The sequence below is a fragment of the Pleurotus ostreatus genome, assembly GCF_014466165.1.
Source record: "Pleurotus ostreatus strain PC9 chromosome Unknown scaffold_5, whole genome shotgun sequence".
In the NCBI taxonomy this organism is placed as follows: Eukaryota; Fungi; Basidiomycota; class Agaricomycetes; order Agaricales; family Pleurotaceae; genus Pleurotus; species Pleurotus ostreatus.
Window position 1 is genome coordinate 2,552,675 of NW_023503160.1, and position 21,024 is coordinate 2,573,698.

The following is a 21,024-nucleotide window of genomic DNA, read 5'->3' on the forward strand; positions in this document are numbered from 1 at the left end:
AAAACAATTTCGCCTCCCTGGAGCGTTCCTGATCGATCTTGGACCACCAGCATCGACGAACAGCGACCAAGGGCACCAGCAGCTACCAGCAGACAAACCGCTTTATCCACGATCGCCAATTTTGCTGTCTCCATGAGTATGTTCTCTTTCTGGACCTACGTTTACACGCCAGTGTAATACTTCCGTTCGCGTCCGAAATCTCCATTTCGCGGAGATGACCATGGTAAAGTGAGTAATCCAATAATACAGCATTCTGACGCGTTCTGTTAGGGCATAAGCATATCACTTCTGTGGAGCAGGTGGAATTCCACGGAGGGTACACACGATATCATATGGTCTCACCTTCCACGTCCGATCGTTACGCATCTTTAGAATGTACGTCAACCCCTCATAGTCCATGCGGGGCACCCCCACAATAGTTTTATCTTCACTGCCGGATCGGCATCCCGATCTCAAAGTCTATTGCACGCGAAAAACGGAGCTCTTTTCCTGATCTACCACCAAGCACTTGTCGGTATACATGAGTAGCGGAAAGCCGAAGCGCTGGGCACGCACCTCAACAACGACTGACCCCATTAGATTGTCTGCAGGACGATCGTAATCCACGCTTCCTATGCTGGCACATTCTATTCTGTTGTGTTGACATGCGATATTACCTTCCGCTTACTCGTCAGCATCTGATCTCCAAAAACGGCGAAAATTCGGTTTTCCAGGTTGATCATAATGATCATAAGCTTCAACTGCCAGGGTCTTAGTGGTGGGTTGATATAGGCAGGATGTGGGATCAATGAACATCTTCGAATTGCTTTGTTATTCGGCCCAAACTTCCGTCTCTATACGTTCGTCGCTAAATATTCTCATCCGATTAACACCTTTGACCGTGTTTTGATGCGAGGTTCGTGGGCTTAGAGCCTTTATGCAGTCCACCGCTAAAGACGACGCCTGGGGTTTGGCTTTCGGTGGTTGTAGTGTCAACCCTTAACTGGGAACTGAGCGAACACAAAGGGTCAAGGGGATTGAATTCCTTGTTTCGGTGAAATAGGAGCTCTACCTCGGGCACAGGCAAGGGATTAGTACGGTAAGTGACACATGGGCATGTAGGACTTATTGCGCTGTGAACAATCCACCACTGAAGCTAATAGATATCTTCGTACTCGTCCTCGACTCCAAGGAATTGCTTGATCTCTTGGGCCTCGACACCGGTCTGTCTTCTGAAATGAGACAACAGGACGGAGTAGTTGTCTGCGGCTCTTTAGCCAAGGTCGAAGCAACGGTGAAACGAACCTACCTGTCCACCGAATGGCTGCCTCCTTGGCCAGGACAACACCCCGTTTCTTTTCTTCAATCTTGATTGGGTCACAAGCACCGTACGCATTGATCTCCCCTTCTAGCTGTGCCAGCTCAGCCTTCAGTGACGCTAGCACCCGAAGAGCCTCCTTGCGACTGTCCTAACCAATCGGTGAGTTCAGGCTGCCTTGGTGAAATAACACTAGAAGACGAGATGTTTAGCAAGGATCATCGTCGTGGCTCTCACCAACTCAAGGCGTTGACCCTTCTCTTCTTCTACGGAGATTCTAAGCTCCTCGATTTGCTTTTGGTAGGTGTCACGGGTTTCCTTGACCGTGCTTAATCTGGCTTGCACCTGAGAAGTGTTAAGAGGAACACGCGTAATGACTATGTGAACTCGGACTCACCATAGCGCCTCGTTGGGAAGGAAAGCTCCAAAAGACTGATCCGATATGTGGGATATGTGGTAAATTAAGGCGCATATATAGGGCGTCTTACAATTGGATGAGCCGATCTTGTCTCCTTGGACGAGACCGTCGTCGACCAGAGATTGAAGGACTTCCTTCACGGATTGTGAGACTAAGCACATTGCCGTCGTGATTGGACTTTAATGCATTGGAGAATGTGACCTACCGATTCCTTTCATTTTGGGGCCGAGTTTCTCTAATTCTTTGAGCTGGCGGAGACCCGTGGGTGCATTATTGAGATCAGGTAACAACCAACGCGTACCTGATAGAAGTCTTTCTATATCGCGCTCCTCAACACTCGCTTCTTGTAAATGAACGTGTGTGCTCACAGTTTCGTGGAAGATTTCCAATAATTTGACGCGCTTTTCCTCCGCCGAAAGTCCTCTTGGTGCCTATGATGATGGTCATACAATGGTTGTACGAAGTATGCATATACCTACCATTGTAGTGGGCTATCTCAGGCGATTCTTGTGGGGAAGAGTCGAAGAACGCGAGCAGTCGCGAGGGGTTACCATCACATGACTGTTATTTACCACCAACTTCTAGACAACCGTGCGACCCTGGACTTTCGTTGAGACTAACATCTCGACATGAAGGCGAGGACGGTTCCAAAGCTCAGTGACCACTTGAACAACGCGTTTATTCAGTTAGCGAAAAGGAGAGTAGCAAATTTTTCAAATGGAAATTGATCCCAAGCCACTGAGCCGAAAGGGTTCATCAGAACTTCAAGAGACGCCATCGCTTTGCTTACGCGTCTGATTGACGAGCCAGAGCCGGCGGCGGACTCAAAACCACATGAGTCTCCACAGTCTCGCAAAGGCAACCATGGTAAGGACCAAGCCGCCGTCCTTTGGGATATATTTGATTCTACTAGTTTGTGCATGCTTGTTAGCCAAATTGGCAATCGCAAATTATCATAGGAAAGTACGAATCCTACTATATAAAACGGCTGGAACAGTTTTGAATTGCGAGTGAGCCTTCGGACTCGTGAGCCGAGATTCAAACGGATAGAAAGACAGTGAATGTAACGTACGGGATGAACACGGCTTTCCGAAGTCCACATCTCGGCAGGACTCCCTCCTCGTCGGCACCACAGGATGAGGAAGCTCGAATCGAGTGCATCTCGAGTCCCAATCACCTCCCCGATGAATGTTCTCAATAACATCTCTTCACGAGGGGGCGAGGCGCTTTCTGTCGCTCGACTCCTCACCACCTCAGACCTGTCTCCAGAAACGACGTTCAGCTCATTGCTGGTGCACAGCTGCGCCATCATCTGATATTGTCCTATAGTACACCAATGCATGTTCGCAAGCAGCGCGACGTCAGGGACGAAAGCTAACGCGAATGTGATTAGAGACGAACTGGCAGCAAAAGTGTATGAAGGACGGCGCACGATGGCGCGCTCGGCCTTCCTTTGTCGACATTTATCGCATGTCTTGAAGTAAGTTACAGGGAAATCTGTGTCTTTCCGGAAATGCCGTCTCTTCTTGATCTTGCGGCATCGAGTGCACCGCTCGCGTTTACGACAAGAGGCGCAGCGTGCATAGAGCGTGCCATCGAGACCGATGAAAATCGACCTCGGGAAGCGACCAGAGCACAACTCGCATAATATGAGAGACGGAGGTAGACGAATAGTCAGCCGTTGAGGCTCAGATGTCCGTTCGGAGTCCAAGCAGGCAAGACACATAGAACCCCAATACCTCCAGAGGGTGCGATGACATTGTGTACATCTAGCACTCACTCGAGTGCGTCTGGGTCAATAACATCATGTACAGCAACAGCGCTGTATGTAGAGAACTTAACCCAAGCCCGATCGAGCTCTCTGGCCAAATCCCCGGTAGAGCCACCATTTTTGACGCACATGAGACGGTACGAGACGTGCATGTGCAGTTGTCCGGCAGAATAAGCGTTGGGAAGTGGAACATGAGGCAAAAAGCAGGAAATACTGCATCCAGTGGATATGAGGTTGTAAGTTGTTTGTTCCGGCTTGCCCGATTGCAGTTACGAGCATCTTGGTTCTGATCCATGTCCTTGGGAAGGCCATCTCAAGCCACCCGTACGCTCATTTCGACGGCTGAAGAATTCTGCTTACTCCATGGTACTGCAGACAATCTATCGAAATTATACCAGGCGACTTAGACATATGGCGCGCCCCAAATTCAACCACTCCATTCCTACTCGTTGACGGACATCTGGGAGTTCTGCAGAAGTTGCTGTACAAACTCTACGTGACTGCGCAGACTATCTTCTATTCGATCCGCCGGGAGCAACGAACTCCCACCGTCTACTCGGATTTGGTGGATATAACCGCCGTTATCCTCTTGGCCAATCCCGCGCACCAAACGGCTCTCCACGAAAGGAAGAAGCTCGTTGAAGCTCGCGTGATACGTGCTGATGATGAACTGGAACTCCTTGGTTTACTGCAAGCCAGCAAATCCCACGCGAAAGAATCAATATTATGGGCACACAGAAGATGGCTTCTGAACGAAGTGGGGGACAGTGGCATCGGTCGGATCTCCTGCCATACTTTGAGGCAGGAGTTTACAGCGGTGTTTCGAGCCGCAGAAGTCTACCCTCGTAATTACTACGCGTGGTCTCATTGGCGATTCTGTGTCGATGCCCTTCTCGACACTCTGACTGTCGGTATCACCGATGACCGTCTCCATTTATTGCTTGAGCAGTATGACCAACTCTCCCTATGGGTAGAGCAACATATCTCCGATTACTCTGCCGCTCATCATTTGACGAATCTTGTGGCCCTCGTCTGCCGGCTCGATGGTGGTCTTGGGGCATCTACAGAATCGCGGATCAGTCCTGCGTCGGCATTCGACCATGTTACCACGTTGTTATCGAGGTACCCTTCCCATGAATCGTTATGGGCTTGCGCAAGGACAGTCGTGCAATTGGAAAGCGATGAAATCACCCAGGAGGAGATGATGAAAAGCCTGCGCGAACTATCGGACGTCAATAATAGCTGGAGCAGGCTGTCGCTTGCTTGGATATCGTGAGTTAAACCGGCTAGGATAGGTTCGTTGCTAATAAACGATTGTTGCAGGCAGCTACCAACTACATCCGATGCGAGAGGTGCATTCCTATGCGCGAAATCATGTCTACCCATGACCAACCGGGATGGCACCAGTTATACCAGCTAGAATATAATGAACCAAATTACCCCGTGTATCTGTAGTATTCCTCATGACTCCTATTTTGGAAGGTGATCTCTTAGACGCCCCGTTTACGAATCCTCATACTTGACCTCGCACCATGGAGTGCAAGAGCTGCGAGCTCAAGCAACGCCGATTCTACTGCGAGAATTGCCTAAGATCACAGCAAGTATACCCTTTCCGCGGTCGCCTCCCCAGAATTTGAAGATTAACTGTCTTCCCAGCCTCAGAGATTTCCGCCTGCAAATACAGCACTTCTCTGTCGATCGCGATGAGCAAGTGGCCAAAGCCTCAAAGGCTCTGGAGACTGTAGACTCTGGGCGGACGTTACGAGGGACTATGGCCCTCCGCCAGAGTAGATTGGAGGAGGTACAAGCTGGGCTGGCTAAGCTACGCAGGGATAACGAGAAGAGTGCGTGTGCTAATTATCGCGACATTGTGGTTATTTACTTCTGGCGTTTCGATACTCTGTAGAACGAGATCGTCTCAGGTTTCTTCGTGAAACCCTTGCGACGCGCAGGCGTACACTATCCGCAGCCAAATTACTACCACACCAAGGCCTGGGTCTGTCAGCAACCATAAGGTCATCGACGCCTCCTCGAGAGCACCAAGAACTGAACTCTCTGTCCTCGACGCTCGCTCGAGCACGGTCTGGGTTAGTACAGGAGCTCGTTGAAGTGTTTAACATCGTCGAAGTAGGCGGTCGGCCCCCAATTGGGGGTAAGGCGGGGACGAAGGGTGAATGGACGATCGGGGACCTTATACTACCTGTGCCAGGCGACATCAGAAGTACTCTCGTGTCTCCGTTTATCTGGATCCTGTGGTCTGACACATTCTGCTAGGGTACCCGCCAGACCACATCAACGCTGTTATTACGCACACCGTGCATTTCTTGTCGCTACTAACATTCTACCTTGGTATCAAACTCCCCTTTGAGGTGGTATGGTCCGGCAAGAAGCTTGGAGTAGGTCAACCATGGATCGGGGCAGGTAAAGGCGCAGAGTCGGGTGGATGGTCGAAGTGCGTCTTACGTTCCTATCCGGTCGTGCGCTCCCGTCTAATAATTGGGATATTTACGTAGATGGTATACAAAACATCCCCTGCACCTTTCGTCTTCTACCTCTGCCGCCGCTCCCTCCAGTGCCCCTCATTCGCCGGTAGAACTGTCTACTTCCCTCGCGGATTCTGTGATGGAGGCCGATGGACCTGACACCCATCCCCGTGCCTCATTCACCACGGCGTTAGCGATGCTCATATACAATGTCTGCTACCTAGCTTATACGCAGGGCGTCGATGTACCGCTCAGCCAAGCTGGTGATGTTTTGAGTAATCTATGGAGCGTCTGTTGTAGTCCAGAACTGGGGAGGTGCGTCTGGTTATTTTGTTCCGACTTTTAACAGGATTCAACTATGTTATAGAAGGTCCCATGAAACACATCCGCTTCAACCTGCGCCGACACCGCCCTCGTTTCCTTTAGAATTTACTCAGCTATTGCAAGCTACAACTGCTAATCCAGCCTCGCGGAACCATCGTTCCTCTCGTCCTACGCGTCGTCCATCTGAGGTAGCCAGAAGGAGGCAAAGCAAGATCATCGAAGAGGACGGCTGGGATATAGTCGACGAAGATCAATTTTCGTGAAAGGATAACGATTCTTGTCTAGTTACAATAACTTGTTTAAATATATGTTGTCAGCTGTTGCGTTGCGAGTAATAACATTAACAGCCTGGATGTCGAAAACAATGTGTAAGCAAAATACAGTACATATGCAGAGTCTTCTGTCAAACTTCAAAGCGATTGGTATCTAATTAGTGAGTTGGGTCTGCAGGCGTCGCTTCTTGTCAGCTTTATCAGATTTTGAAGCCTCTTCCCCCAGAGTCCGACTACGCTTCAGACTTCGCGTTACGCGCCGATTCTCAGTCTCCGGCGCGTCATTTCCTTCCTCTTCCACTTCTGGGAGTGCTTGATCTGCATCTACGCGTCGATTGCGCCTCGCAGCCTTCAGGGGTTTCCGGCGAACTTGGATAGTGATTTCGGTATCCAGCGCACCCCCTTCGTCCTCGTCTTCTGCGTGTGGGTGTCTTCGACGCTTTAATCTCCGATCATCTTCGTTGCCGCTGAAGTATCGCGTTGAGATCGATGATAGGGACGACGCATCGGATTCTCGTTTCCTGCTCGCTATTGACGAGGAGGACTGTGCAACGGAATTTGGAGGACGAGTGGAGCTGATAGAGTCGACGGACGGTTGGCGATTGTGAGACAATGATGATCCACTGGCATCTGATTTACTCTGAGAAGCCTTCAGTGTCGGGGCGGCAGCAGCAGCCCGGGCGCGCTCCGCCGGCGATGGCAAGTAATACACTTCGTGCTCACGAAGTAAGTCGACTCCAACAAGTTGTCGGAGGATACCTATGAGGTCCAGGCTAAAGTCGTCTGCGGTTTCAGAGACTGCAACCATATGCTTGCTGTCTTCGATCGTCGCATCTCCATGGTCTACGATCTCTTCTTCATCCATAAGTTCTTGGTCTCCTAGTGAGCAACCAGGGACAAGGAAGCATATCCGGGGGCCGCCCTCTTCTTTGGGAAGACTGATCTTATGGAAGCGGCAATTCGATCTTGTGCGTGGGGAGGATATGAATGACAGCAAGGTGCGTTGGGCCAGAAGTTTTGAAGGCGTACTTGCCGACGGCCCTGCCTTTGCTGGTGCATTCTTCGCCCCGTTTGTGGTTGGCTTCTTCGAATGAGAGTGTGCGAGAAAGAGGGGGGGAGGAACGATGAAGGGTTGGCCCTTCTCAGTTGGAGATGGTGGATGCAGAACAGAGTCGCTGGAGGATGTAATCGAAGAGGCCCGGTCGAGGCTAGTGTCGATATGTGGTCGTGGGTTGGTCGCTTTACCTTTACCCTTGTCTTGAGCGGTGGTGCAAGCGGATTTAGAGATTTCTGTGCCGATATCTGACAGAGGAGAGCCCAACGAATGCTTGCGTTTATGATTTCGATCTGACTCCGAGGGATCTGGCGAGCTTTCCTTAGCTTGAGGCGGGGCAGCCTTTTCTGGGAGCGCATCTGTTGGTTCACTAGCTCTGGATGGAAGTGTTAGACATAATCTACGACAGAGTCAATCAAGGTGCTTACACTTTCTCGGCCTCAGCGGGTCCACGATTCTCTACCACAGAGAGAGGCTCGTCGTTGACAGCCTCCGTTAGATCGGGCTTGAAATCACTCTCATATGCTCGCGATACGTCGTCCGCTGGTTGAGACGCTTCGAAAATTGGAGGCGTCGCGGACTGACTTCGGTATTGCACTTGCAAAACTTCCTCGGGTTTGACGATGCTCTCAGCAAGGGCAGCATCGGAGAGTACTCTCGGCTCCTTCGGTTCGGAGGGATAACGGAGGACGATATCGTCCATGGGATCATCCACTGCATCATCTCCCTTTTCTGAGCTTTTTGTTCCAGATGAAGTGGATTCCATGGATATGTCAAGGTCATCGATTTCTTCCTCTGAGCCAGGAGTGTCGACCTCAAATCCCGGCGTAGAAAGGCTATATGGATATGGATCCGCGTAAAGGACGGGGTCCGTCGATTTCTGGCGGGTCATGACCATCGGCTTCGGGGACTCAGGTTTAGGTAGTTCTTCTAAGACTGTAGGGGCGTCCACGGGCGGGGGGACATCGTCCTGAGGTGGATTGGCAGCAACGGCTGGAGTGGCTGGAGCGGCGGGAGCGGCGGGAATCTCATCATCTGTGCGTTGAACCCCCAGTGAGGGATTGTTAAGAAGATCATCTCGTAGGTGAGGAGGCCTCAGTAATAAAATAGATGTAGAGGCTGGAGTCTTGTTTACGCGTTGGGAAACGGATGGGGGCTGAGAAACGGATGGAGGAATGGCGTGCCAATTATCTTGTCGAGGGGTAGGGACTGTTCCATAATCAACGGGAGGCGGAGGAAATCCTGGCGTAGAAAGACTATAAGGGTAAGGGTCCACGTATAGGTATGGCACTCTGGGAGGAGTTAACACCATCGTCAGTGGAGGCTCGTGGGGTACACCTGGGCCTGCGAGGCGAGTTGGGTTGGTGGGGATGTCCTCGTGCAGAGGCTCCGGAGGCACACCCGGGCCTGAAAGACGAGATGCGGCGGGGAGATCTTCGTGAAGAGGTTCAGGAGACGTTGGTTTGTCCAGATAAAGATGTCTTGGTGGTGAAGTGGCAGCTTGGGTCTGGCGCCCGTTAGCATCGTTGGCAATATCCGCGTGGTTTACAGGCTGTGGAGTTGGTATTTCAACGGTATCATCGCGAGCGGGTTGGTCATCTTGATCTACTTCGGGAGAGGTTTCGAGATCACCATTAGCGGCCGCATCCTTAATAATCGCCTCGTCCAAGGTCTTCACATCAAGCTGCTGCGATGCATCAATGCTAGCCTTGGGCGAAGCCGGCGTGAAAAGACCATTCACTGGAGAGCCCGGATTATTGGACATCTTCTGCAACGCTTTCAGAACAGCTCGGGAGACAGGCACGGATACGGGTGTTGGCTGTCCTCCAGGCGTCCCTACTGGGCTGAGTACGTAAATCGGTGTTTTAGGCATGTTGAGTATGGCAGGGCGAGTCGGCGTGGTAGCGAAGTCGTTTGTGGCATTAGAATCGACAGGATCAGAGACGTTGGGATCAGCTGATACAGGCATCGGGTACCCGGTTGGGCAGGGGGGTGAGGAATGGGGTACGTCCTTCGGAGGTGAATCTGAGACGGATGCCTTTGGTGGGGTAGCCGGTGGGGTGATAGCTTGTTCGAAAGAAGGCTGACTGACCGTTTGTTCGACTGATTCATCATCATCGACATGCATCAGCGAGTCGTCAGTCATGTGGACATCCGTGGCCTCATCCAAGATACCTTCCTCTTCTTCCACGATGCCAGACAGGGAGGGACCAGCGGCGAGTTCGTCGTCAGCTACATTGTACATGTCGATGCTCGACTCGCGGATGTCAGAGGTCTACACAAATTCATGATTAATGATCGGAAACCGAGAAGCGATCAAGCCATAACTCTACCTGAGCCAGATCGTCAAACCCGATTTCACTGATGATTTCTTCAACGACACCCCGTTGCTCGTCCCCAAGGTCTTGATAATCCTTGTCAGGGATGGTGACAATGTCGATGTCGACATCAATGACTCCTTCAGGTTGCGCCTCGGAAGGACCTCGATTATCTGAACTATTGTTGAGATCTGTGACAAAAGCTTCACCGTCTTGGTGGAAGACACTGCTCATATCCGACGCGCTCATATTACTGGCATCAACGAATGCCGACAGTATGTCCAGTACTTGTTGAGCATCATAGGGATGGCTATCGGCGTCTGTCTCCACCGAGGTTGGAGGGAAAATACTGAATTCAATATTCGCTGCAGCCGCTGAATTCTGGGACGATTGGATCTGGGGCGTTAACTCGTCTATTGTAAACGAGATGGTCAGGAATGGGCAAGCGTATATTAAATACAAGTCCACTGACCGACGGCCATGCTCATGTCCATTGACGATCCCTGAGGGGTGGAGTCTCGAAGTGTTGGGTCGATGTTGGCGTCCTCGAATCCCTCCAGATGTAGCGAGAAATTGAAAGGAGGCATTTCTCCTTGGACAGGAGGAACTATTTCTTGGATCTCATCATCATTGTAAGTGACCTCCCTTGGAGGGCTATATGGGCTAGCATTCGCCTCAAGCGGCGTAACTACGCCTGGCGTCAGGAACGGTGTCTCGTCAATGTCGCCTCCCAGTAGATGGGCCGCTACTTCGGGGCTGACCCCAGCGGGAATGTTCAAAGAGTCACCACCAGCGTAGAAATCCTCTGCGTAGTTTCGTGGGGCTGCCCAGGGATCAATGATGATAGGTTGGTCCGTCTGCGCTCGTAGAGATCGCGGTGGAAACACTAGTCACAAATAGTAACTTTGAATGCTCGTATATAAGAAAGGAAATGACACACCATCATCGTCGTCCTCCGCGCTTTCGGGCTGCACGTCGTCCTCGTCATCATCCAACTCAATAATCTCCACCGGTTCTTTGTCCTCATCTTCGCCGTCTGACAAAGGTAAGGCTTCCTCGACTATCCGTTGTCTAGGATGACCGATGGGTGGACCAATCCGGATGCGCGCATCGGAAGGATAGTGTTGCTCTTCCTCCTCTGCTCCCTCTTCCTCATCGTCATATTCCTCCGCTGGCTCTTCTCCGCCCTCTCCATCCTCACCCTCGCCGTCTGCTAGGTGTCGTATTGGACTGGAGCGCGGGTTGACTTCATCGTCGGAACCGACGTCGATGATTTCCTGGGGACCACCGCGAAGCGCAGACTCTTCCAACTCGTCCTCACTCCACCTCTCCTCGTCGTACTCCCCTCCGGAGTCTTCTTGCTCTTCTCCAGCGTCTTTATGTCCCTCTGCGATAGCCTCTCTTCTATGCCGAGCAGCTTCACGAACAGTGTCCTCCCACCGATCAATACTGACCGCCCGACCAACCTCATCCTCATCCGCCTCGTCGTCACTAATGCCCTCCCCCTCAGCTTCCTCTTCCTCTTCTGAATCGATCGCAATAGGTGACTGAGGCCCTCCATTATCCCCCCTCAAACCCGGCCCCTCCAACGGATCTCGTTGTTTACCTTTGCCACTTCCTACAACGCGACGCGCTTTTATTTCTGCGAACGAATCCTCCACGCCATCCCATTCACTATTTTCATCGGATTCGTTGGGCGGTGGGCCACTCACCGACGCCGCGAACTCTCGTTCCGATGTAGTGGCCAGTTGTTCTGGTGGCATTGGCGTCTCCTCCTCCTCTCCTAACGCACGCCGCAAAGCGCCAGTTATGTTGCCTATCCACGCGTCAAAGTCATTCTGTGTAAACTTGTCGTACGGATTGTAGATAGGTTGCTTGAGCTTCTTCGCTCCGAGCGTGTTTCCGTTGAGGGATGCTTTCGAGTGGGTTAGGAACGATGACGTTGAGAGAGGCGTCGGATGCGGCGCAATGGGGGCTTTGAAAGTAGAAGGGGTCGAATATGGAGATGACATGCTTCCGGGTGCTTTCATGAGCCCAAACTGTGATGGTGACTGGACGGAGAAGGAGTGTGAGAGGAAGTGCCAAAGATGCTCGAGACTTCGAGAGCAAAGAGGATAATAGCCGTAGACAATAATTATTGATCCTCGTGGAAGTCATGTGATGCTCTCCGAGGCGCCCAGGCGCCAATCTCGTTGTGACTTGCCACTGCTCATGCTCATCTTGTTCATCAAGTCATGATCTTACCACCTTCAAAGTTCAATCTCACTCCAGCGGTCCTCTTTCGGTGCCGGCGCCTCCCACTGGTGAAGAAGAGATTGAAGATACTGCTTCAAGCCGGCACGAGGCTCGTACCACCTCCCATCGTGTCGCGCACTATGACTCTAATCCAAGTATTGAAAGGATCACATTTTGATTACATTATCTGGTTTCCGCGAGCGCTGGCAATGGATCCTATCTCGAGTAGATAGGACTTGGAAGCATTTCACCTGTCTACTGCAGCACCGGTTGAGGGGATTCAGCCGTAGACAGATAATGGGAAGCAGACGCTTCACCCTAATCGAAACTAACCCGGAAGCCCTGGAAGGATCGACTTCAACAGAAGCAGTACTGGCTTTCATCTTCGCTTTGCTTAGAAATAGAGAGAGACTAGAACCAAATTGCTCGGATTTGACTCGGATTCGCCGCTGCATCCTATACCCCAGCCTTCTACAGGTCCTTATCGATCATCCCCTCACCATCTTCCCGTAGGACTGGGCAACTCGGCTCTAGCTATTGACCACAAGTAAATCACTACAAGGCAACACCACGCAGAATCGTTTGGCGTCCGCGGAAAGAGGTCCGATGCGCCGGGGAATGCTGGCAGTAGTTCATACTTGAATCCACGACGGCTCCCAAATCTTAAAATACCTCGTAACCCGGCCTACACTCCCACATCCGCTGCGCATACCGATGCACCAACACCTAAACACACCCACAAATCGGATTTATCAATTCTAGCGCGGGGCATACTCATGTGCCTCTACGTACCCTCAACCCCAAGCCCCATACATCCACCACTGCGCCTAATTTCCAAATATACGCCTGCTATTATCTCACATTCGCCGTGCTCCTTGCAATGTTCAATCAAAATTACACGCCTCTGACTGCTCAGTCCCCGGATGAGCACAGAAAGAACGGAAGGATCAGTGCCGTTGGCACATCATCACGCGCCCGCGGCGAACCCTTAATCGCGACGAGCTTCTGACCATTTCTGATAATTGATCAATATTCCATGGAATTGGGCGATAATAGTGTGCGCGGCGCGGCGATGAAGAAGGTTGACTCGGGACCTACGCATATTTTTGATCATCTTGTTTGGTATCGAACGAGGTGTCGGGCATCATATTATACGCCTGGAGCTTCGACGAGACTGGTGTTTATTATCATATGTCCCACCCATGCATACGAGGCTAGCGCCATGCGATGGCGAATCCGATGAAAGCTGTGCACCTGCGCCTGCGGAACGTCCATAGGAGGTGAAGAGATAGTTATAAGAATACCCATAGGCATGTGCTTCCGATTATCTCTGTACTGTCGGCGTACCGTACATTTTATGCCAGCGAATTCGTTGCTTGGTGAGCCATTAGTTGGTCCAAATAAGGGCATGCCGGCGGTTTACCAGCAGTCACTTATACTAACTAGCAACTAGTAACTGGATACTCGCCTCAAGAACCCATCACTCCCCATAGTACAGTTCCGACACTGGCACTTACTCTACATGCATTCATACCAATCGTGAATTGAATCTGGGTTCGTTCCCCGAGCCATGGATGCTGTGGCCGAGGACGCCGTCCAGAACACCTGAATATCAATATCCTACCCACAAGACATCGATATCCGGGGTTTGGATCAGTCACTGCCAATTTCATGTGTACGGCGAGGGTGACATCAGTATCATACATACCCAGCCATCAACATCAGTTCCCGAGTCGATGAACGCCTATGCTTATTTATTCGTGTCCGGTATGTTCTCAGCATCATATGTATGTCATCGCCGTTTCTTGATTGTAGTGTTACTATCATGCATCAGCGCCGCCGCACCCCACCGCCTACTAGGCTTGGCGGTTAGGTATACGTCACGGTAGGAATAGTTTGGGTGACCGTGCTGACCATGGTAGGCAAGCGGGCTGCGACTTGTGATCAGCGGGCTTACGCCCAAATACCAATGGTTTCCTCCCCTTGGTATCAAATTTATTGGTAGTGCCAGCGACGCGGGTTTCGTGGTCACCCCATCTTGTTTTGCTTCCACTAATAGTGTACAACGGGTGTTCCGCTGGCAGCTAAACCCCACTGGCCAACTAGAATGTTTGAACTATTGTAGTTACTCTGACTCGGGAATCGGACGGAATTCTGATGCTAGTAGTAGCCGTGATCATCGTGGTTCCATAAAGACGATAAGGACGCGCTTGAGCTTCAGCCTGATACTGATCACCGTACGTCCTAAACGGTATAACTACCATATAGAGTCTTTGTGCCCAATATGGCATCTCATCCACGTCGATCCATACCGTGAACCAACAGTGAACTAGGATTTTGATGAGATTGATTGGGATTCCTCAGTTGCATACAACATATGTATGGAAAGAAGCGTTTCGATCTTTCCGTAGGAGATATATCATACTGATTGGTACAGCATCATACGACTTGACCGGATGAAAATCTTGATCAAGCAGAGGCGATGATATAGCGATAATATGGGCTATATTTAGAGCCAATTGAATCATATAAAAGGTTGGCGGTAGCTTCAGCTCGATGATGCCAGAAACTTGATCGTACTAGTAGGAGCTGATGCATGATGGCAGGCAGAAAGGTGTCAGCACTTCAGAAAAGCGGTGTTCGAACACGATCAGAAATAGGATGGCATCACTGATCCCTAGGATCGAGTCGATACGAAGTACAAGGTGAGTAACAACAGGAACATCATAGATCACATAGAAGAAATTCTAACAGAATGGAAGGTAGACAAAAGGATGGAGCGGACCGTTTGCATCGTGCTCAAGTAAGTGGCATCAGGATGCGACGATATCCCGCCTAGCCCTCTTCATTTGTTCTTGTTCTTCGTCCTGTTGGTCGTCATCCACAGTATCGCGTGCGCGTTTCCGGCTTTCCGAGCCGGACTTATCGTCAGAGCCTCCATCGCGCCCGTCGTCACTCCCACTCTCGTCCGAACCATCCAACTCCTCCAACTCCCTATCTAACTTCTCCAGCGCCTCCTTGCCCTTCTCCTCCTTCTCCCTCTTCACCTCCTCCAGAAACTCCCTCCACTCCCTCACTCTGTCCCCACCCACAAGCGTCCCATCCCAATACTTCCTCTCCTTCTTTACCTTCTTCAACAGGTCGTGCTCCAAGCAAAACCTCAACCACACCACCTCCCGTGTCCTGCGCGTAGCCTCATTCACCGTGCCCACGGCTTCCTTCAGTAGTTTTTCGAGCGAGGAGAAGGAAGCTTGATGCACCGTCAGTTCATTTGCCAGTTTGGTGCAAGCACGCTTGACGACGCGGATAGCGTGGTTGGTAGGATAGTTGCGCTGCCTCTCGGCGACGATTTGGGCGTGCGTGGGGAGGTGGCGGCGTAGGCGGTCATCTTGCTCCTTCCGCATTGCTTGAATGGCTGCGAGATCTAATAAGCTCGAGCCCGCAATGGGGATCGTCTGGATGCTGCCATCATCGTGCCGCGCCAAGTTTCCGACGGTGAGGTCTCCGAGAGTGGGTTGTTGCTCCGCAGAGCGCGAACGCGTCCGAACCATGTCCCTCCGACTGGGCCCCGGGGTGGCGTTAATTCGACTCGCACCAGGATTCCCTGCCTTCTTAAGGGTAAAGGCAGGGAGAAGAACGGAAGAATGGTGAGACTGGGGAGTTGTTGGAGGCGCGGATTGGGTGGTCACACCTCGGCGACCTTGTAGGCGGGTGCGGGGCTGAGTGGGCGAGCGGGGGTATTGAAGTTGAGGACTAGGTGATGGCGACGGAGTTACTTGCTGTAAGTGTTGGGTGTAGTTCGCCATGTTGCGAGTTCTGCATTGCGGTAAGTCTGCTTGTGCAGAGCGAAGCACGGGCGTAGTACTGACCTGAGCCTGATCAAAGTTTGGTAGTCTGAGCACGTCTAGGAGGATTTCGATGAAGTCGTTTGAGGATGGTGGTGGTGCAGAAGAAGGGTGAGTCGATGACGACAAGCCACAAATCACTGACAATCAACAAAGACTACAAGCCACACGAACGCGACAAGTCACAGTAATGGGGTAACAAGGCAACGGAACGGAACGGACAATAGCATCGTCCCCGATGTCGACTCCATTGTCCTTTGTCCTTTGTTCTCCAAATATGTACGTCCCTAGTGAGTGGCAACCCACCTGGTGCAACTCCTTCATCAAACGCTTCAACGCAGTTTTCGGATACAGTGCTTGTGACGCAGTACAGTAGAACGGGAGCTGTAAGCTACGATGCGCCTTCCAGTTTTTCGGGAAGACGGGAAGATACAGAAGGTAGGAAGGAAGGAAGACAGGAGTGCGGGGAACAAAAGGGAATAAATCACATTACTCTAAGATTTCATTTCCGTACTCCGATCTTGATCGATCTCATTGCGCAAATCTCTCTTCTCTCTGTCATCTTGCTTTATTGTTGTGGGCTTGCAATGTTCCCCTTCGTGAATTGAGCGAAAGAAAAGTAAAACTCGAAGGAGGTACTCACTTCTCAGCATTGCCGTCGCATACGCCATGCATTAGGCATGCCCCCGGGCCTGCACCCTTCAAGCGGCGCAATAGGCAACAACCAAGCATCCCAAGTTCCAACACCCCAACTCGAACAATACATAGTTCCGGAACAAGCATATCGAGCAGGGTCGTCCCCACCGTGACACTCATTCCGAGATAAGATTACTATTACTCACTCTCGAATGATTCCCAGCCCCGCCACTTGCCACCGCGACCAAACAACAAGTGCCGGTGGATAGACCTTCTTGTTCCCTTTCACCGCCTACGCTTGACCACATACCACCACCACCACCACCACCACCACCACCACCACCACCACCACCCATCTGCCCATCTGCCCATTCGCCCATCCGTGCACGCACAAACACACAGGGCAAGCCTATCTCCCAGCACTCCTTCGCTGCGCCTACCACAAGTTCAGCTACTGCAACGCTGACACGATACCTACCTACAACGATGGATATACCAATGGATTACGATACACTATCTGCGCTCAAGCGGAACGAGCTCCAGAAGCTCGCTATGGTACGCACAAATCCTCCCCATTTCCACTACCCCCTCCTCCCTTATATCCCCCCTTGTATCCTCCCTTGTATCCTGACTTGTATCCTCCCACTCATCGCCGCAATTCATTGACCTCAAATCTCACATATTATAGGCACACTCCATAAAAGCGAACCAGAAATCAGCCACACTCATCGCCCTCCTCCTCGCCAAACACGCCAAACACGCCAAACAGCCTGGAGAGCAGGACTGCGGGCTTGACGAAGCGCCTGGGGGCGAAGGAGAGCAGGCGATGGGGATGGAGGGGAAGGGGGAACAAATGACTTTGAGGACTAGACAAACGAAGACGACAGCGACAGCGACAGTGAGAAAGGGAGCGAGAGCAACGAAGAAACGGGGCCGCGCCGCAAACCAAGACGACAATGACCATAACGCTGAGGCCAACGAAGCCGAGGCCGACGATGCGCGAGCCCCTGTCACCTCCGAAGAGCAAGAGCAAGAAGCTCCTGGTCCCAGCAAGAGACTCCGCCCCCGCCGTGGTCAACCTGCACCCGTACCCCCCAAGGTCCCTCCTTCCCGCCCTTCTCGATCGAAGGCCCCCGCTCCCGCTGCGCCTGCACCTGCACCCGCCCCCACGATGGGTCCACCACCATTCCCACTTCCACTTCCACCACCACCCCCTCCCCATCTCCCCGCTCCCCACCGCACACCTCCGCTCCCCACCCCGATTCCAAACACATGCACACGCTACTCCCCCGCATCGACGCCCTCAGTCGTCAGCGCCCGCAGCCGGCACTACACCCCGACCTCGACGCCCACTACTTCATTCACCGGCGTTGGCGCGCGCTACCATCGTTTTCACCATCACCATGATGATGATGATGATGATGTCGGTGGGAGCGGTGGTGGCGGTGCTGCTCCTCCCGCGCTGGAGAGGCGGAAGAGCAGCCGGATACCCCGCCATGCAGACATGGTGAATATGCACGCGGGGCGGGGGCGGAGGCCGTCGCCGCCGTCCCCTTCGCCTGCGCGGCCGAGGGGTTCTCTTCCCTCACGACGTCCCGCTAGATCCGAGGCCAGTGAGTCTCGTGAACGGGCGAGTGCATCTGTTGAAGCGGAGAGGGCTTACGACGGGGAGACGGAAGAAGTGAGAGAAGTGAGAGAAGTGGACGTGGATGGAAGGAGGGTCAAGAAACTCGTCCTGGTCGTGAAGCAGGAAGAAGACTCCGATGAAGATGCGCTTGCGCTACCAGTCAACCCCTACGCGAGGGGCGTATCCAACGGCAAGGGCAAGGAACGAGAACGAGAACGAGAGCGAGAGGAACGGTTTGAAAACGAATACATGGAGACGCGTTTGGAGAGCACGTCTGCTCTCATAGCCGAGCGAGGAGAAGCCGCACGTGCACAGGCAGAAGGACGGTCCACTCCTCAAGCTCACGAACGACAGGCATCGGGACGGGGAGTGAACTGGGACGCTCTGGACTCCCCGGTTCACTCGCCCTCGTCTCCGCCGTGGGTTGTCCCGCCTCTTCAGCTTTCGAGTCCCTTCCCGCCAACGCCTGATTACGAATTCCACCGTGACTCTACTCCAGAGGCGCGACAGGCAGCAGGAGCAGAAGCTCAGCCTCGCCCACAATCCCAGCTCGAACAGCAACGGCAAGTAGCCGCCTGGGCAGGTGCCACACGCGCGCCCAGTCCCAGGCCCTCCGACCGCTCGCCCTCCTACGGCTTCACAACCCCCACGCACTCGCCCCTCCCCTCCCTCTACTCCCCCTCCTCGCCCCGATCCCCCGCCTCCCGGCCCGCACACTCGCACTACGTCTCCCCGCGCGCCTCGCCCGGCGGCGTCCACGAGACCGTCGCCCTCCTGCGCGTGCTCCACGACCGCGACGCCGCGCTGCACGTGCTCCACGACCGCGACGCCGCGCTGCACGTGCTCCACGACCGCGACGCCGCGCTGCACGTGCTCCACGACCGCGACGCCGCGCTGCACGACCAGGTCGCGGCGCTCCGCGTGCAGGCGCAGGGCGTGCGGGCGCAGGCGGCGCTCCTCGTCGAGCGGCTGCGCGCGGAGGCGGGCGAGGCGCGGCGCATGGAGGGGTTCGCGCGGTACTGGCGGGGCGGGGGGTACTACCGCGCGCGGGGCGTGGACGCGGAGGATCCGGGGTGCGGCGTCACCGTCACCGCGGCTGCGAGGGGGCGCGGGCTGGGCGGGGGCGTGAATGGGGATGGGGGTGGAGAGGCGCGTGTGGAGGCGGAGTGGCGGCCGGATGTGAATTGGATGCACGAGGAGGTGTGGGGCGGGCAGATGCAGGTGCTGCGGGCGCTGAAGCCGGAGGAGCAGTTCGAGATCACGAGCGAGGACGAGGGCGAGGGGGGGATCCTGGACCGGCTGGATAACGGGGATGATTTGGGGATTGGGATGCAGCGGGTGCGGGGGGAGGCGGGCGTGCTCGATACGCTGGGCGTGGGGGCGGAGGTTCCGGAAGCGTATTTGGAGGTGCGGAGGCGGGAGGAGGCGGCGGAGAGGGAGAGGGAGAGGATGGCGGAGGAGGAGAGGCTGCAAAGACGGGAGGAGGAGGATATGTTGGAGAGGAAGAGGGAGAACCAGCGCGCAGCGAAGGGCAAGAGAAAGGCAGACGATATCGACCCCGTAGAGAAGGCGGAGGAGAGGATGAAGAGGAAGAGGATCTTCAGTCAGGCGTAATGATATTTTTTGTGCCTTGTAGTGTTCGTAACATCTTGTAGTAACATTGTAGTATCATGCATCCGTTTGTGCTTTGTAATTCATCCAGAGGATCTTTCGTTCGTAGCATCAATGAGGCTCGGATATCAAGTGAATACAGGTGAAGAATCACTGACTTTCCTGCTCCCTTCTCCAATTGCAAGGCCTCCTGTTTCACTTCACTCCAACCTCTGTCCAAAACGTTGCACGCGGTTCCATTCTACAGTATCCTTTGACTCATTCACTCATTCAATCCCTGGTGCTCCGGACGCGTCGCGCATAGGCCCAAAGACGCCGTCGCACGCAACGGCGAAAGCAGCGTCTGTTCAATTAGACGAGGGTCGTCGTCACGCAGGCCGTTTACCCGTTAACGAGCAGTGTGTGAAGAATGTATGGTTGGTGTGCCACAGTGCGGGGTTCGGAGCGTTGCTGCCCAATTCACTCGGCAGCTTGAAACACATCACACAGTTTCGAATGGCATACCGAATCGGAACGCGGATTCAATCGGCCTAGCAAGCGAGCGAATGTCGTGAACGGCCCAAAGTTGCATAGACGGGTGGTCCTTCGTCAGGTGGTCCTTCGTCAGAATGGGCTGGGAGGCCTGAGGGGTGCCGATGAGGGGTGAGGGGTGAGGCCTTGAGGGGTGAGAGACACTAAGTACCAGTATTTCTCGGATGGCGCGCGCACATGACCGCGACCGTGACGGAGTCAACCCCGATCGTCTTGCGAGCTTGCCAATGCGAGCTCGCACTGGCAGCTTGCCCCCTCTTGCCCCATGGGTGTAAGGGGACACTCCTATTTTCTCTCCTTTCCTTCATCCCATGGACTCTTACCTACATTTCCTTTGTTCCCCTTTGTTCCTTTTCGCTTCCTTTCCTTTCCACTTCCTTCCCGCCCACTCCTTTCGCATCCGAGCCACGTCCGGTGACTCCGGAGCCTTCCCGCGCCTCGGACTCGCCTCGGACGCTTCGGACTCGCTCGGACTCGTAGATACACTTCGGGGCTCGTCCGGGCTACCGCTATCCTCCTTTCCCACTTCATTACTCCTTGTCCCCACTTCCCCAGGTCGCCGGCACGACTCCTGTACATTCCCCTTCCACTTCATTATCACA

At 53.3% G+C, this 21,024-nt stretch overlaps 5 protein-coding genes across 5 annotated transcripts; 2 read left to right on the plus strand and 3 right to left on the minus strand.

Moving 5' to 3' along the window:
- Positions 1 to 1,135: 1,135 nt before the first annotated feature.
- On the minus strand, positions 1,136 to 2,197 carry PC9H_007951 (uncharacterized protein; the record flags this gene model as incomplete). The annotated part of the gene is made up of 9 exons (XM_036777474.1): positions 1,136 to 1,242; positions 1,289 to 1,448; positions 1,535 to 1,642; positions 1,695 to 1,729; positions 1,786 to 1,866; positions 1,921 to 1,963; positions 2,017 to 2,031; positions 2,084 to 2,146; positions 2,195 to 2,197. The coding sequence occupies 9 exons, from the start codon at positions 2,195 to 2,197 to the stop codon at positions 1,136 to 1,138; spliced, it is 615 nt and encodes a 204-aa protein (XP_036631094.1).
- Positions 2,198 to 3,779: 1,582 nt separating this feature from the next.
- On the plus strand, positions 3,780 to 6,556 carry PC9H_007952 (uncharacterized protein; the record flags this gene model as incomplete). The annotated part of the gene is made up of 7 exons (XM_036777475.1): positions 3,780 to 3,810; positions 3,885 to 4,758; positions 4,981 to 5,330; positions 5,393 to 5,707; positions 5,761 to 5,938; positions 6,000 to 6,284; positions 6,337 to 6,556. 7 exons carry the CDS (start codon positions 3,780 to 3,782, stop codon positions 6,554 to 6,556), a joined length of 2,253 nt encoding a protein of 750 aa, XP_036631095.1.
- Positions 6,557 to 6,719: 163 nt separating this feature from the next.
- Positions 6,720 to 11,949, minus strand: PC9H_007953 (uncharacterized protein; the record flags this gene model as incomplete). Its single annotated transcript, XM_036777476.1, has 5 exons — positions 6,720 to 7,995; positions 8,048 to 9,894; positions 9,953 to 10,350; positions 10,410 to 10,823; positions 10,878 to 11,949. 5 exons carry the CDS (start codon positions 11,947 to 11,949, stop codon positions 6,720 to 6,722), a joined length of 5,007 nt encoding a protein of 1,668 aa, XP_036631096.1.
- A 3,036-nt stretch (positions 11,950 to 14,985) lies between these two features.
- PC9H_007954 (uncharacterized protein) lies at positions 14,986 to 15,978 on the minus strand (the record flags this gene model as incomplete). The annotated part of the gene is made up of 1 exon (XM_036777477.1): positions 14,986 to 15,978. The coding sequence occupies one exon, from the start codon at positions 15,976 to 15,978 to the stop codon at positions 14,986 to 14,988; it is 993 nt and encodes a 330-aa protein (XP_036631097.1).
- Positions 15,979 to 17,139: 1,161 nt separating this feature from the next.
- Positions 17,140 to 19,894, plus strand: PC9H_007955 (uncharacterized protein; the record flags this gene model as incomplete). Its single annotated transcript, XM_036777478.1, has 2 exons — positions 17,140 to 17,208; positions 17,342 to 19,894. 2 exons carry the CDS (start codon positions 17,140 to 17,142, stop codon positions 19,892 to 19,894), a joined length of 2,622 nt encoding a protein of 873 aa, XP_036631098.1.
- Positions 19,895 to 21,024: the final 1,130 nt, after the last annotated feature.